At 43.8% G+C, this 11,699-nt stretch overlaps 1 protein-coding gene across 1 annotated transcript in view; it reads left to right on the forward strand.

Moving 5' to 3' along the window:
- RBM10 (RNA binding motif protein 10) overlaps positions 1-11,699 on the forward strand; it is a 49,921-nt gene that overhangs the window by 24,614 nt on the left and 13,608 nt on the right. Inside the window, exon 3 of the mRNA XM_006753330.2 lies at positions 10,229-10,412. Within this exon, the coding sequence (XP_006753393.1) occupies positions 10,229-10,412 (184 nt within the window). The remainder of the gene's footprint in view (positions 1-10,228; positions 10,413-11,699) is intronic.

Here is an 11,699-nt window from a genome sequence, read left to right on the forward strand (position 1 = left end):
GGCAGACATGACCCTTAAGTACTACAGCATGTATGTCGTAAGAACAAGGACTTTTTCCCTCCATAACCACAGTACACTTGTCAGTATCAGGAAATTTAATGTTGATGCAATACTTTATCTTATATAAACTCCGTATTCAGAAGTTATCAGTTGTCCCAATAATGTCCTTTATAGCTGTTTCTCCCTAGTCCAGGATCCATTTCAAGATCATACACATTGCATTGAATTTTTAGTCTCCTTTAATCTGGAAGAGTTATTCAGTCTTTCTTTGCCTTTTATGACCTTGGTATGTTTCAAAAGTACAGGTCAGTAAAGTACAATATCAGAAAACCTATATAATAAAGAGGTAATATACAAATTGACCATCACGCCCTCGCACAAGATGGCTGCCCCCATGTGGTCAAAGATGGCCCGCAGGAGAGGGCAGTTGGGGAGGACTGAGCCAACAGGGGTGGGCAGTTGAGGGCGACCAGGCCTGCAGAGGAGGGCAGTTAGCGGCGACCAGGCTGGGAGGGGAGGGCAGTTATGGGTGACCAGGCCAGCAGGGCAGGGTAGTTAGGTGTGACCAGGCCTGCAGGGGAGGGCCGCAGGCCGGCAGGGGAGGGCAGTTGGTGGCAATCGGGCTGGCAGGGGAGCTGTTAGGCGTCAATCAGGCTGGCAGGGGAGTGGTTAGGGGGTGATTAGGCTGGAAGGCAGAAGTGGTTAGGGGCAATCAGGCAGGCAGGCGAGCATTTGGGAATCCTGGATTGTGAAAGGGATGACCGACTGCCCGTTTAGTCCCGATCCCTGTGGGGCAGTCAGACATCCCCCGAGGGGTCCCAGATTGGAGAGGGTGCAGGCTGGGCTGAGGGACACCGCCCCCCCCCCCAGTGCACAAATTTCATGCACTGGGCCTCTAGTATCATCAATAATATTGTGATAACTATGTAGTGGATATGGTACCAGGTAGGTACTGGAAATATCCAGGGGGAACACTTTGCAAAGTACAGTGGAACCTCAGTTCTCGAACTTAATTCCTTCCAGAAGGCTATTTGAGAAGCGATTTGTTCGAAAACCAAATAATTTTTCCTATTAGAAATAATGTAAATTGAATTAATCTGTTCCATACCCCCAAATGATTCCCTGTTTTAACCTTTCTTATATGCAGTACATGTCTATTTAATCTATAAATAAACACATATTTTCTTAAACTTATCGAACCACCCCCCACTAGCCTTAAACGAATCACTTTCAGCACTGGGTCTAGGGATGTCTTTCAGGTCAGCATGCAGCATCTTTGCTTGCTCATACATCACTGCCTCTGTAATGCTAACTGCTTTTTATTTCTCCAAATCAACAACAGTTTTTCTACCTCTTCAGTTGTCTGTGATCATTGTCTCTTTCACACCCTTAGCAACATTACCAATCTTTAAAAAAAATGTATCTTTATTGCTACAAGTATTACAGATGTCCTCTTTGTTTGTGGGTTTTTTTCCCCATTGACCCCCTCCACCTCATACCCACCCCTCCCAGGCCTTCACCTCTCTACTGTCTGTATCCATGGGTTTTGATCAGATGGAATCAATGGACATTTTTGGAACATTTCACCCCAAAGCTACAGAATATACATTCTTCTCATGTGCACATGGGACATTTTCATAGACCACATGTTAGAACACAAACTAGGTCTCTACAAGTTCAAGAAGATTGAAATATCAAGCATCTTCTCAGATCACAATGGCATGAAATTAGAAATCAATTACAATAAAAACACTCAAAAACATTCAAGCATATGGAGGCTAAATAGCACGTTATTAAATAATGAATGGGTTACCAAAGAGATCAAAGAAGAAATAAAAAAAAAACATCCTGGAAACAAATGACAATGAACACACACAACAACCCAAAATTTATGGGACACAATGAAAGCAGTCCTGAGAGGCAGTTCTCAGCATCACAGCCCTACCTCAAACAAACAAACAAAAACAAACTTTTAATAAATTATCTAACCCTACAACTTAAAGAATTAGAAAAGAAATCAAGAAAAGCCCAGAGTAAGCAGAAGGAAGGGAATAATAAAGATCAGAGTGGAAAAAGTGACATAGAGACTGAAAAAAAAAAGATCAATAAAACCAAGAGCTGGTTCTTCAAAAAAATAAACAAGATTGATGAACCTGTAGCCAGACTCATCAAGAAACAGAGAGAGAAGACCCAAATAAACAAAATCAGAAAAGAGAGAAGTGAAATAACATCACCACTCTTGGTGGCCTCTTTACGTTTTAAAATTGTGCTAATGGTTGATTTCACCAGCAATGAAAGCATTCTCTTGTTTGTTGCCTGAGACATGCTTCTTTTTGCCATGCTGATTCCTCAGCATGAAAGGGGTATCATGACGAAAACCGAAGTTTGGTTTGACAACCAAGACATTTTTCTGTGAACAGCTTGGTGGAGAACTGAATTGTTCAAGAAATGAAGTATATGATTGTTTAATCACTGTGCTGTACACCTGAAACCAATACAAAATAATGTTGAAAGTAAACTGTAATTGAAAAACTTTTTACTAAATTAAAATGGTAAAAAAAAAAGAATAAATTGGAAAAAAAGTGCAAGTGAGTTGCTTTGTAGATGTTTCTCCATTTGGGTTTTTCTAATCTTTACTCATGAATTTTTGGCAGAATAATTATTTAGGAAATGTTTAAATAATATTTTTAAACACATTTTATTACTGTATTTCCCGGGGGGGGGGGGGGCAGGAGGCAGCAGATCAATGATTCTCTCTCACCATTACTGTTTCTATCCCCCTACCCTCTCCCATCCTCTCTGAAATCAATAAAAAATATTTTTTAAAAATAAAAAGTGAAAGGGCCTGAGTATTTTATTATTATTTTGTCTACTTCTACCAATTTTGGCATTTTATGTTTTCTAGAAATATACTCATTTTGTGGAAGTCCTCATATATTATGATTCAGTCCAGCTTCCTAGAAATGTATTATGAACAGGGTCTGCCTTTGAATAGTACAGTGGGGCCTTGACTTACTAGTTTAATTCGTTCCGAGACTGAGCCCGTTAACTCAAATTACTCTGTCAACTCAATGTAAAAAATCGGTGGAGAGACAGCTGGTATCTCAAAAAACTCATTAGTCGGGACACTCGTAAGTCAAGGCCCCACTGTATTTAATCAAAATGCACCGAGGCCAATGAAGAGTATCCCTTACTATCTAAATTTGTTCCCTTCCTGTTTTTTACATATTTTATTAATGGTAGCCTTTTTTTAATTTGAGAGAGAGAAACATGGATCGGCTGCCTCTTGCATGCCACCTACTGGGGATCATATGCCCTGCGACCTCTCAGTGCATGGGACAGCACCGGGCCAACTGAGCCACATCAGCCAGGGCTGCTCTCTTCCTGAATTAAGATAGTAAGAGTTTAATATCCAAATTTATTTGGTTTATATTCTCAATGTCAGAGGGTTAGGATTTGATCTGAACATTTATTCAAATCTGTTCAATTCTTAAATTCTGATGATGAGTTCAAATATTGAGGGATACCTATAGTAAGCAAATATGAAAAAGCATTGTTCATATAAAAAACCTTAAGAATACTCATACCAGCCACTTCATGCTGAGCCATTTATCATAAGGAAACAATTTTGGTTCCAAGCTGAGCTCACAAGGACAGGGACTTCATTTCATTCACGGTAGTATCCGTAGCACCTAGAGCAGTGCCTGACACATAGCAAATGTTATGTTAATATTTGTTAAATGAATGAACAATTATCAAAAATTGGAAATGCCCTGACTGGTTTGGCTCAGTGGATAAAGCATTGGCCTGCGGACTGAAGGGTCCCAGGTTCGATTCCGGTCAAGGGCATGGACCTTGGTTGTGGGCACATCCCCAGTAGGGGGTGTGCAGGAGGCAGCTGATCGGTGTTTCTCTCTCATCGATGTTTCTAACTATCTATCCCTCTCCCTTCCTCTCTGTAAAAAATCAATAAAATATATTTTTAAAATATTGGAAACCAACCAAAATGTCTGGAGACATTTTATTTTCCACATTTGTTAATTATCTTTTAGCTTTATAGGTATTTTTTCAGTATTATGTTGTGAAATTTCAAGCATACAGCAAAGTCAAAAGAATTTTACAGTGAACACCTCTATACCCATCCACTGGATTCTATCATTAACATTTTACCATACTTGCTTTATTACATGTTTATGGTATTTTTTTACACTCTAGATATTTTTAAATGTTTATGAAGCCAGGTTTTATGTTTCCTTTTTTATGACTTCTGGGTTTTGTCTTGCTTAGAAAGCCTTTTCCCATTCTTGAGGTGATCATTTTTTTTTCTTTCTAATTGTTTTATGGTTTCTATTCAAGGATTTAAATTTTTTATCCATATAGAATTTAGTTGGTGTAAGAAGTGAAGTAGATAAACAACTTTATATTCTTAAAGGTCAGAATTTTTCTGTGAAGGACCACATAGCAAATATTTTTGGCACTGTAGACCATATGGTCTTTGTCACAGCTACGCACCTGAAAGCAGCCACAGACAATATGTAAACTTTATGTAGGTGACTGGGTTTGGCCCAGTGGCTGTAGTTTGCCGATTCCTGGACCAGTTATCACAACTATTATTTATTGATTAATCCATTCCTCCCCCCCGGTTCATTTGAAATGCAACCTTAGGCTTATTCTAAATTTCCATATGTTGTGTTTGTACTGTGGACACGTTGGCATCACTGATCCGTTCATTTGTGTATCAGTTGTCCCACCTTTACAATATGTTTTAATGTTTGATGGGGCTCCTCTCTCCCTGGTTAGTCTTTGTTTTAAACAGAATTTTCCTGACCCTGCTGAGTTGCTTCTTGGCCCTTGCTGTTAGAAGCAGTGCTGCAGTGAATAATGTTTCTGTATGTATGCAAGCATATCAGTCCATTAAATTCCCAGGAGAACTGGTAGTCAGAGAGTATATAGATTTTTAGTTTTGCCAGCTATTGCCTAAGTCCCCTCCATAGAGATTGTTCCACTTTCACTCCTACCAGCAATATTAGAATGCCTATTCTTCATACAGCCTCGCCAACAGTTTGCTGTCAGATATTTGGACTTTTGAAGATCTATTAAGTTAAAAGTGTTCTATCCCAAACCTTCCTTATAAAAGAATTCCAAATTATATATAGATAGATAGATAGATAGATAGATATAGATACTCTTCACTCTAGGAGGTAGAACTTAATTCCCCTCCTCTTGAGGATGGGCTGGTCCTAGTGACTGTGACTCGCTTCTAAAGAGTAGAGAGTAGAAAGGGAAAAAGAGAAACTTTACAGCAGAGAAATCTGACAGATCCTACCACACAACCAGATGATCAAGGTCAGCATCACCAGTGATAAGACATGTTGATGTCATGTGCACCCTGGCACTATGTGATCAGAAGGGCAGCTCATATCTACTGTATTCTTCTCCCCAAAATAGCATAATCTCCACCACTTCAAGTCTAATCACAAGAATACATCAGACAAACCCAAGTTGAGGTACATTCCACAAAATACCTCGCCAGTACTGTTCAAAACTGTCAAGATCATAAAAACAACAACAGAGAAAAAAAAAAACAAGGAAAGACCAAGAAACTTTAACAGACCAGAGGGGGCCGTAATGACTAAATGCAATATGGTAGCCTTGATTTGATCTTGGAACAGAACAGAAAGAGGATAGTAGTGGAAATACTGGTGAAATCCTAATATAGTGTACAGCTTAGTTAACCTCCGTTAACATTAGAGGAAGCTGGGTGAAGGGTGTAGTAGAATTCTGTTATCTTTGAGCTTTCTGTAAATCTAAAATTATTTCAAAATAAGAAGTTTGACTTCATTAAGATTAGAAACTTTCATACATCAAAGGATACTATTCAGAAAAGTGAAAAGACAATCCACATAAAATGAAGAACATATTTCCAAGTTACATATCTGATAAGGGATTAACACCTAGAATATATAAAGAGCTCCTACAACAGCAACAGAAAACCCAATTCAAAAATAGACAACAGACTTGCATAGACATTTCTCCAAAGAATATATACAAACAACCAATGAGCACATGAAAAGATGGAGAATGACAGGTGTTGGTGAGGATGTGGAGAAACTGGAACCTTTGTGTGTTTCTGATGGGAATGTAAACGGGTGCAGCCGCTGTGGAACACGGTTTGGCAGTTCTCAAAAAATTAAATAGAGAGTTACCATGTGATCCAGCAATTCCACTCTCAGATATATACCAAAAGAATTGGAAGCAGGGACTCAGACAGATACTTGTACACCCGTGTTCGTAGCAGCATTATTCACAATAACCCAAACAACCAGGAGGTGGAAACAGTGCAGGTGTCCATTAACAGATGAAGGGATGAACAAAATGTGTATACCAGCCCTGGCCGGTGTGGCTTGGTTGGTTGAAGCATTGTCCCGTACAACTGGAAGGTGGCAGGTTTAATTCCTGGTCGGGGCACATACCCAGGTTTTGGGTTCGATCCCCAGTCAGGCCACATACTAAAAGAAACGGACCAATGTTTCTCACATCCATGTTTCTCTCTCTCCCTCCCCCACCTCCTCTCTCTAAAATCAATTTGTAAAGATACATATCCTTGGGTAAGGGTAAGGATTTTTTTTAAGCCTTACCTGAGGATCTTTTTCCATTGATCTTTAGAGAGAGTGTGGAAGGGAGGGAGAGAGAAGGGAGAGAGAGATAGAGTGAGAGAGAGAAGCATCGTGAGAGACATATCGACTGGTTGCCTCCCACACTTGCCCTGACTGGGCCGGGGACCGAGCCTGCAAACAAGGTACATGTCCTTGACTGGGAATCAAACCCACGACCCTTCAGTCTGCTTGCCAACACTCTAACCACTGAACAACCGGTCAGGACTCAGTGGGGATTTTTAAAAATTTCAATGTGGGTATATACCATACATACATACATATTCAACATAGAAAGGAATGAAATTCTGATACATTCTACAACATGGATCACCCTTGAAAACATGCTAAGTGGAATAAGTCAAACACAAAGAGACATATGTGATTCCACTTAAAAGAGGTACCTAGAAGAGGCAAATTAATAGAGGTAGAAAGTAGAATAGAGGCTGTGCAGAGAGTTATTGTTCAGTGAGCACGGAGTTTCTGTTTGGGGTGATGACGAGGTTCTGGAAATCGCCCTGGCTGGTTTGGCTCAGTGGATAGAGCGTCGGCCTGCAGACTGAAGGGTCCCGGGTTCGATTCCGGCCAAGGGCACATGCCTGGGTTGTGGGCTTGATCCTCAGGAGGAGGCATGCGGGAGGCAGCCAATCAATGATTCTCTCTCATCATTGATGTTTCTATCTCTTTTTCCCTCTCCCTTCCTCTCTAAAATCAATAAAATATATTTTTAAAAAAAGAGGTTCTGGAAATAGTGGTGAAGATTATCCATTGTTATCAGTATACTTTGTGCCGTTTAATTGAACACATAAAAATGATTAAAGTGTACATTTTTCTGTATATATTACCACAATAGGGAATGATTTAGAAAAATACACAAAAATAACATTTGAATGTTTATTTTTTAAATGGTGTATCCAATGTGATTTTAATTTTCATCTTTCATTATGATTGAGATGGAGCATCTTTTCAAATATAAATCGTTTATATTTCTTTACTGTGAATTCTGTTCCTTTCCTTTTTCCTTTTCTTGTATCTTCCCCAGTTTATTGTTTGTCTTCACTGGACTTTTGATGGGTTTTGTTTCTTTCCAAGCAGACATGTTTTATTTTCATGAAGTCGGATTTAGTTATCTTTTCTTCCATGGCGGTTGGATTTGTTTCATAGTTTTTCCCCATTTCAAGCTTATCAAGGAATTTATCCCATGTTTTCTTCTACTTTTAATGTTTCATTTTTTTCCATCTAAATCATTGACCCATTTCAGCCCAGCCAGAGCGACTCGGTTGGTTGAGCGTTGTCCTGTGCACTGAAAGGTTGTGGGTCCGATCACTGGTCAGAGCCTGTTTCTCTCACATCAATGTTTCTCTCTCTCCCCCCTCTTCTCTCTAAGCGTGTTCTTGGGTGAGGATTTAAAAAATCAGTCAATTGTTGACCCATTTTATTTTTTAAAGATCTTTTAAACATATATAGGTAGATATAGATATAGATATAGATATATAGATATATAGATATATTGATTTCAGAGAGGAAGGGGAGAGAGATAGAAACATCAATGATGAGAGAGACGCATTGATCGGCTGCCTCCTGCACACTCCCTACTGGGGATCGCGCCTGCAACCCGGGCATGTGCCCTTGACTGGAATTGAACCCGGGATCTTTCAGTCCACAGGCCAACGCTCTAGCCACTGAGCCACACCAGCTAGAGCAATTACCGACCCATTTTAAATGTATCCTGGTTTATGAGTGAAGTGTAGTCAGTCATAAGATCTTGCACGTGTCCATTAGTTAATCTTCTTGATGCAGTTATACTTGGGATCTTCCTGTTTTCTAAACAGTGGCACCCTGAATACAGGCAAGGTATTTATTTCTGCAGATTATATCCTCATATCATTGACAAGTACTGCTGATTTTACCTTCTCCTTTCCAACTTTTAATCTCTTTTCTTCATTCCTTTGTTTAGTTGTTTTAGCTAGTATCTTATTTTTTTTTAAATATATTTTATTGATTTTTTACAGAGAGGAAGGTAGAGAGATAGAGAGTTAGAAACATCGATGAGAGAGAAACATCGATCAGCTGCCTCCTGCACATCCCCCACTGGGGACGTGCCCGCAACCCAGGTACATGCCCTTGACCGGAATCGAACCCAGGACCTTTCAGTCTGCAGGCCGACGCTCCACCCACTGAGCCAAACCGGTTTCGGCTTAGCTAGTATCTTAGAACAATGTTACTGATAGACATGCTAGTGTTGTTTCTGACCAGGATTGGGCTCCTGCTAGTGGTAGTGTATATGGTGTCTGTTTTTCCTTGTTTGTTTGTTTTTTTAATATATTTTTATTGATTTCAGAGAGGGAGAGAGAGAGAGAAACATCAATGATGAGAATCATTGATCGGCTGCCTCCTGTGCCCCCTACTGGGGATTGAGCCTGCAACCCGGGCATGTGCCCTTGACCAGAATCGAACCTGGGACCCTTCAGTCCACAGGCTGATGCTCTATCCACTGAGCCAAACCAGCTAGGGCTGTATTTCCTTGTTTTAAGTAAACATGTATTCGTTGCTTTTAGAATACTTTTTAAATCATTAGTTTATCAAAAAAATAAATCATTGGGCACCTACTGAGTACTAGGCACTAAGCTAAGCTTTGGAGACTAGGGCAGTAAACCAAATGGGTATGATTCTTTCATTTCCCAGAACTCAATCTAGTTTACTTTTTCTTTTCTTTCTTTCTTTCTTTTTTTTTTTTTTTTTTGAGGAGGGCACTTAAAAAAATTTATTTTTATTGATTTCAGAGAGAAAGGGAGAGGGAAAAGAAACAGCAACAATGAGAGAGAATCATTGATCGGCTGCCTCCTGCACGCCCCCCACTAGGGATCGAGCCTGCAACCCAGGCATGTGCCCTGACGAGGAATTGAACCGTTACCTCCTGGTTTGTGGGTTGACATCAACCACTGAGCCACGCCGGCTGTGCCAGTCTAATACTTTTTTTTTAAGTATCGAAGAAATGCACATTAAGTCAACTTTGCAATAATGACTTTACAGTTATTACAGTGGGAGTTTAAACGAAACAGCTGCTAGTGCTGGCAAGGTGACTGAGACAGGCAGGGCGCAAAATGCAAGGTGAGGCAGAGATAGAGAGGGAGGTTGGCAGGAACCTTCGCCTGCAGGGCCCTGCAGACCTTGTAGGGCCTTGGTGAGCGTTTTTGTGTTTTATCCTGAGATTAAGAGGGAGACACTGCAGGGAGCGATAGGACTGGGCTCAGTTGGCTTTGCCTTGTAGAGCACTCACTCACGTTTGGGGTGTAGAGAGTGAAGTGGGCTGGAGTCCTGGGTGGAGGTCAGGACTCCACACCTGCAGCCCAGGGGAGGAAGACAGCATGGAATGGAGAGGCGAGGGAGGGAAGGAGAGGAGTGCATTGTGTTAGTGAGAGAGGTGGGAGCCTGCTCACCCTGCGGGGTCCGGATTTAGGGACCCCTGTCGGGGGTTGGGGTGAGGGTCTACAAAGAGTGAGTGGGTCGGGCTTCACCTATTGCACGGTTCAGAAAGGACTGCCCTGTGACCCCTCCCGCTTGCCTTCCCCCAGGGGTGGTCGTGGGGACAGGACTGGCCGCTATGGAGCCGCTGACCGTTCCCAGGACGACAGTGGGGAGAACCGCAGCCGGGACCATGACTACCGAGACATGGACTACCGTTCGTACCCCCGCGAGTATGGCAGCCAGGAGGGCAAGCACGACTATGATGACTCCTCCGAGGAGCAGAGTGCAGAGGTGAGGGCGGCAGGGCCGGCCTGGCCAGGTGGGGGGCGGGGGGTGGCTCCTGCAGGGCCTCCGTCTGACTGCAGGTACCTTTCAGCTCCCATGCCTTTGGACTGTGCTCAGTGGCTTTGCCTCACCTGAAGGGTCTGTCCCCACTCCCCCTTGGGCGGGGTGGGGGCTCCTCTCCCGAGTTGGGGCTCCCTGACTTCCATATGCTTGGCTCTGTACTTCTGGGGGCCCCTCGCCACCACCTCTCTCCCTCTTCCCCAGGACTCAGTTAGGGCCCACGGTTTGCAAGCCGTGCATGCCTGCTCCCAGTACAAGGCTCCTGAAGCGCCTCTCAGTGGCACTCGGCGTCTAGGGGCGGGAGGGCCACTGGGAAACTGGTTCTCACCACACAGAGCAGCTCTGGGACGCCAGCGTGGGCATTTCTCGTGCCGCCAGAGCCCCTAGACAGAAGGGAAGGCCCTGCTGAGGCCTGTCCTCTGTGCTCCATGTTGGTAGTCAGCCCTGGTCTGAGGAGGAAGGCATGATGCTCCCCATCAGGGAGCCTTCAGCTGAGGGGAAGAGGCAGCCTTGCCTTAGGGAAACCCCGTTCGAGGGGCAGCCAGGGCCCTGGTCTAAGCCAGCAGGCAGCTCCCTTACTCGGTGGGTGGGAAGGATGCTCTTGCAGCCTCAGCCCTGGAAGGGCAGAGTGTGGGCCGCTGGCCTCCCTCCGGGGTGGGGGGTGCCTAATGCAGAGACCCCTGTGGGAAGCTGCCCAGCTTTCCCAGGTGGGGAAGGCAGCTGCAGTGGGAAGGATAGGAGTGGAGCGCTGAATCATCTGGCCCTCCCGAGGGTGGGGGTTGGGGGGTGGACCCAGCCTGGCCTGCTTAGTCCTGGAAGGATGGGTTGGGCAGCACCCAAGGAGCCAGCACCCACACCCTCTTAGGAGGGATCCTGGTGGCGACGGGCTGGGCAGGCGGAGGATCAGGGACCAGGAGGCGTGCTGTGGCCCTTGCACGTTGGCTTGGCTCTGACCAAGATCTTAAGCTCTTCCTATACCCACAGCTTGGCTGCAGGGCCCAGGCGCAGGCTGGGAATCACAAGCGATGCGCGGCCTTCTGTGGCACAAGGAACAACTGTGCACAGTACTAGCTGAGCTGCCTGGGGAGGAGCAGGGAGACACAGAGGGCGGGGCTGCGCGTGCCAACCTCAGACCACCTCTTCCCAAGGAGATTGAAGCAGTGTCTGGCCACCAGTCTGTGGGAGCTCCTCCCCCCGCCAACAGAGCCACCGGCTTCTCCCCCCTCCCCCCCA

This window comes from Myotis davidii, unplaced genomic scaffold (assembly GCF_000327345.1).
Source record: "Myotis davidii unplaced genomic scaffold, ASM32734v1 scaffold411, whole genome shotgun sequence".
NCBI classification, from domain to species: domain Eukaryota; kingdom Metazoa; phylum Chordata; class Mammalia; order Chiroptera; family Vespertilionidae; genus Myotis; species Myotis davidii.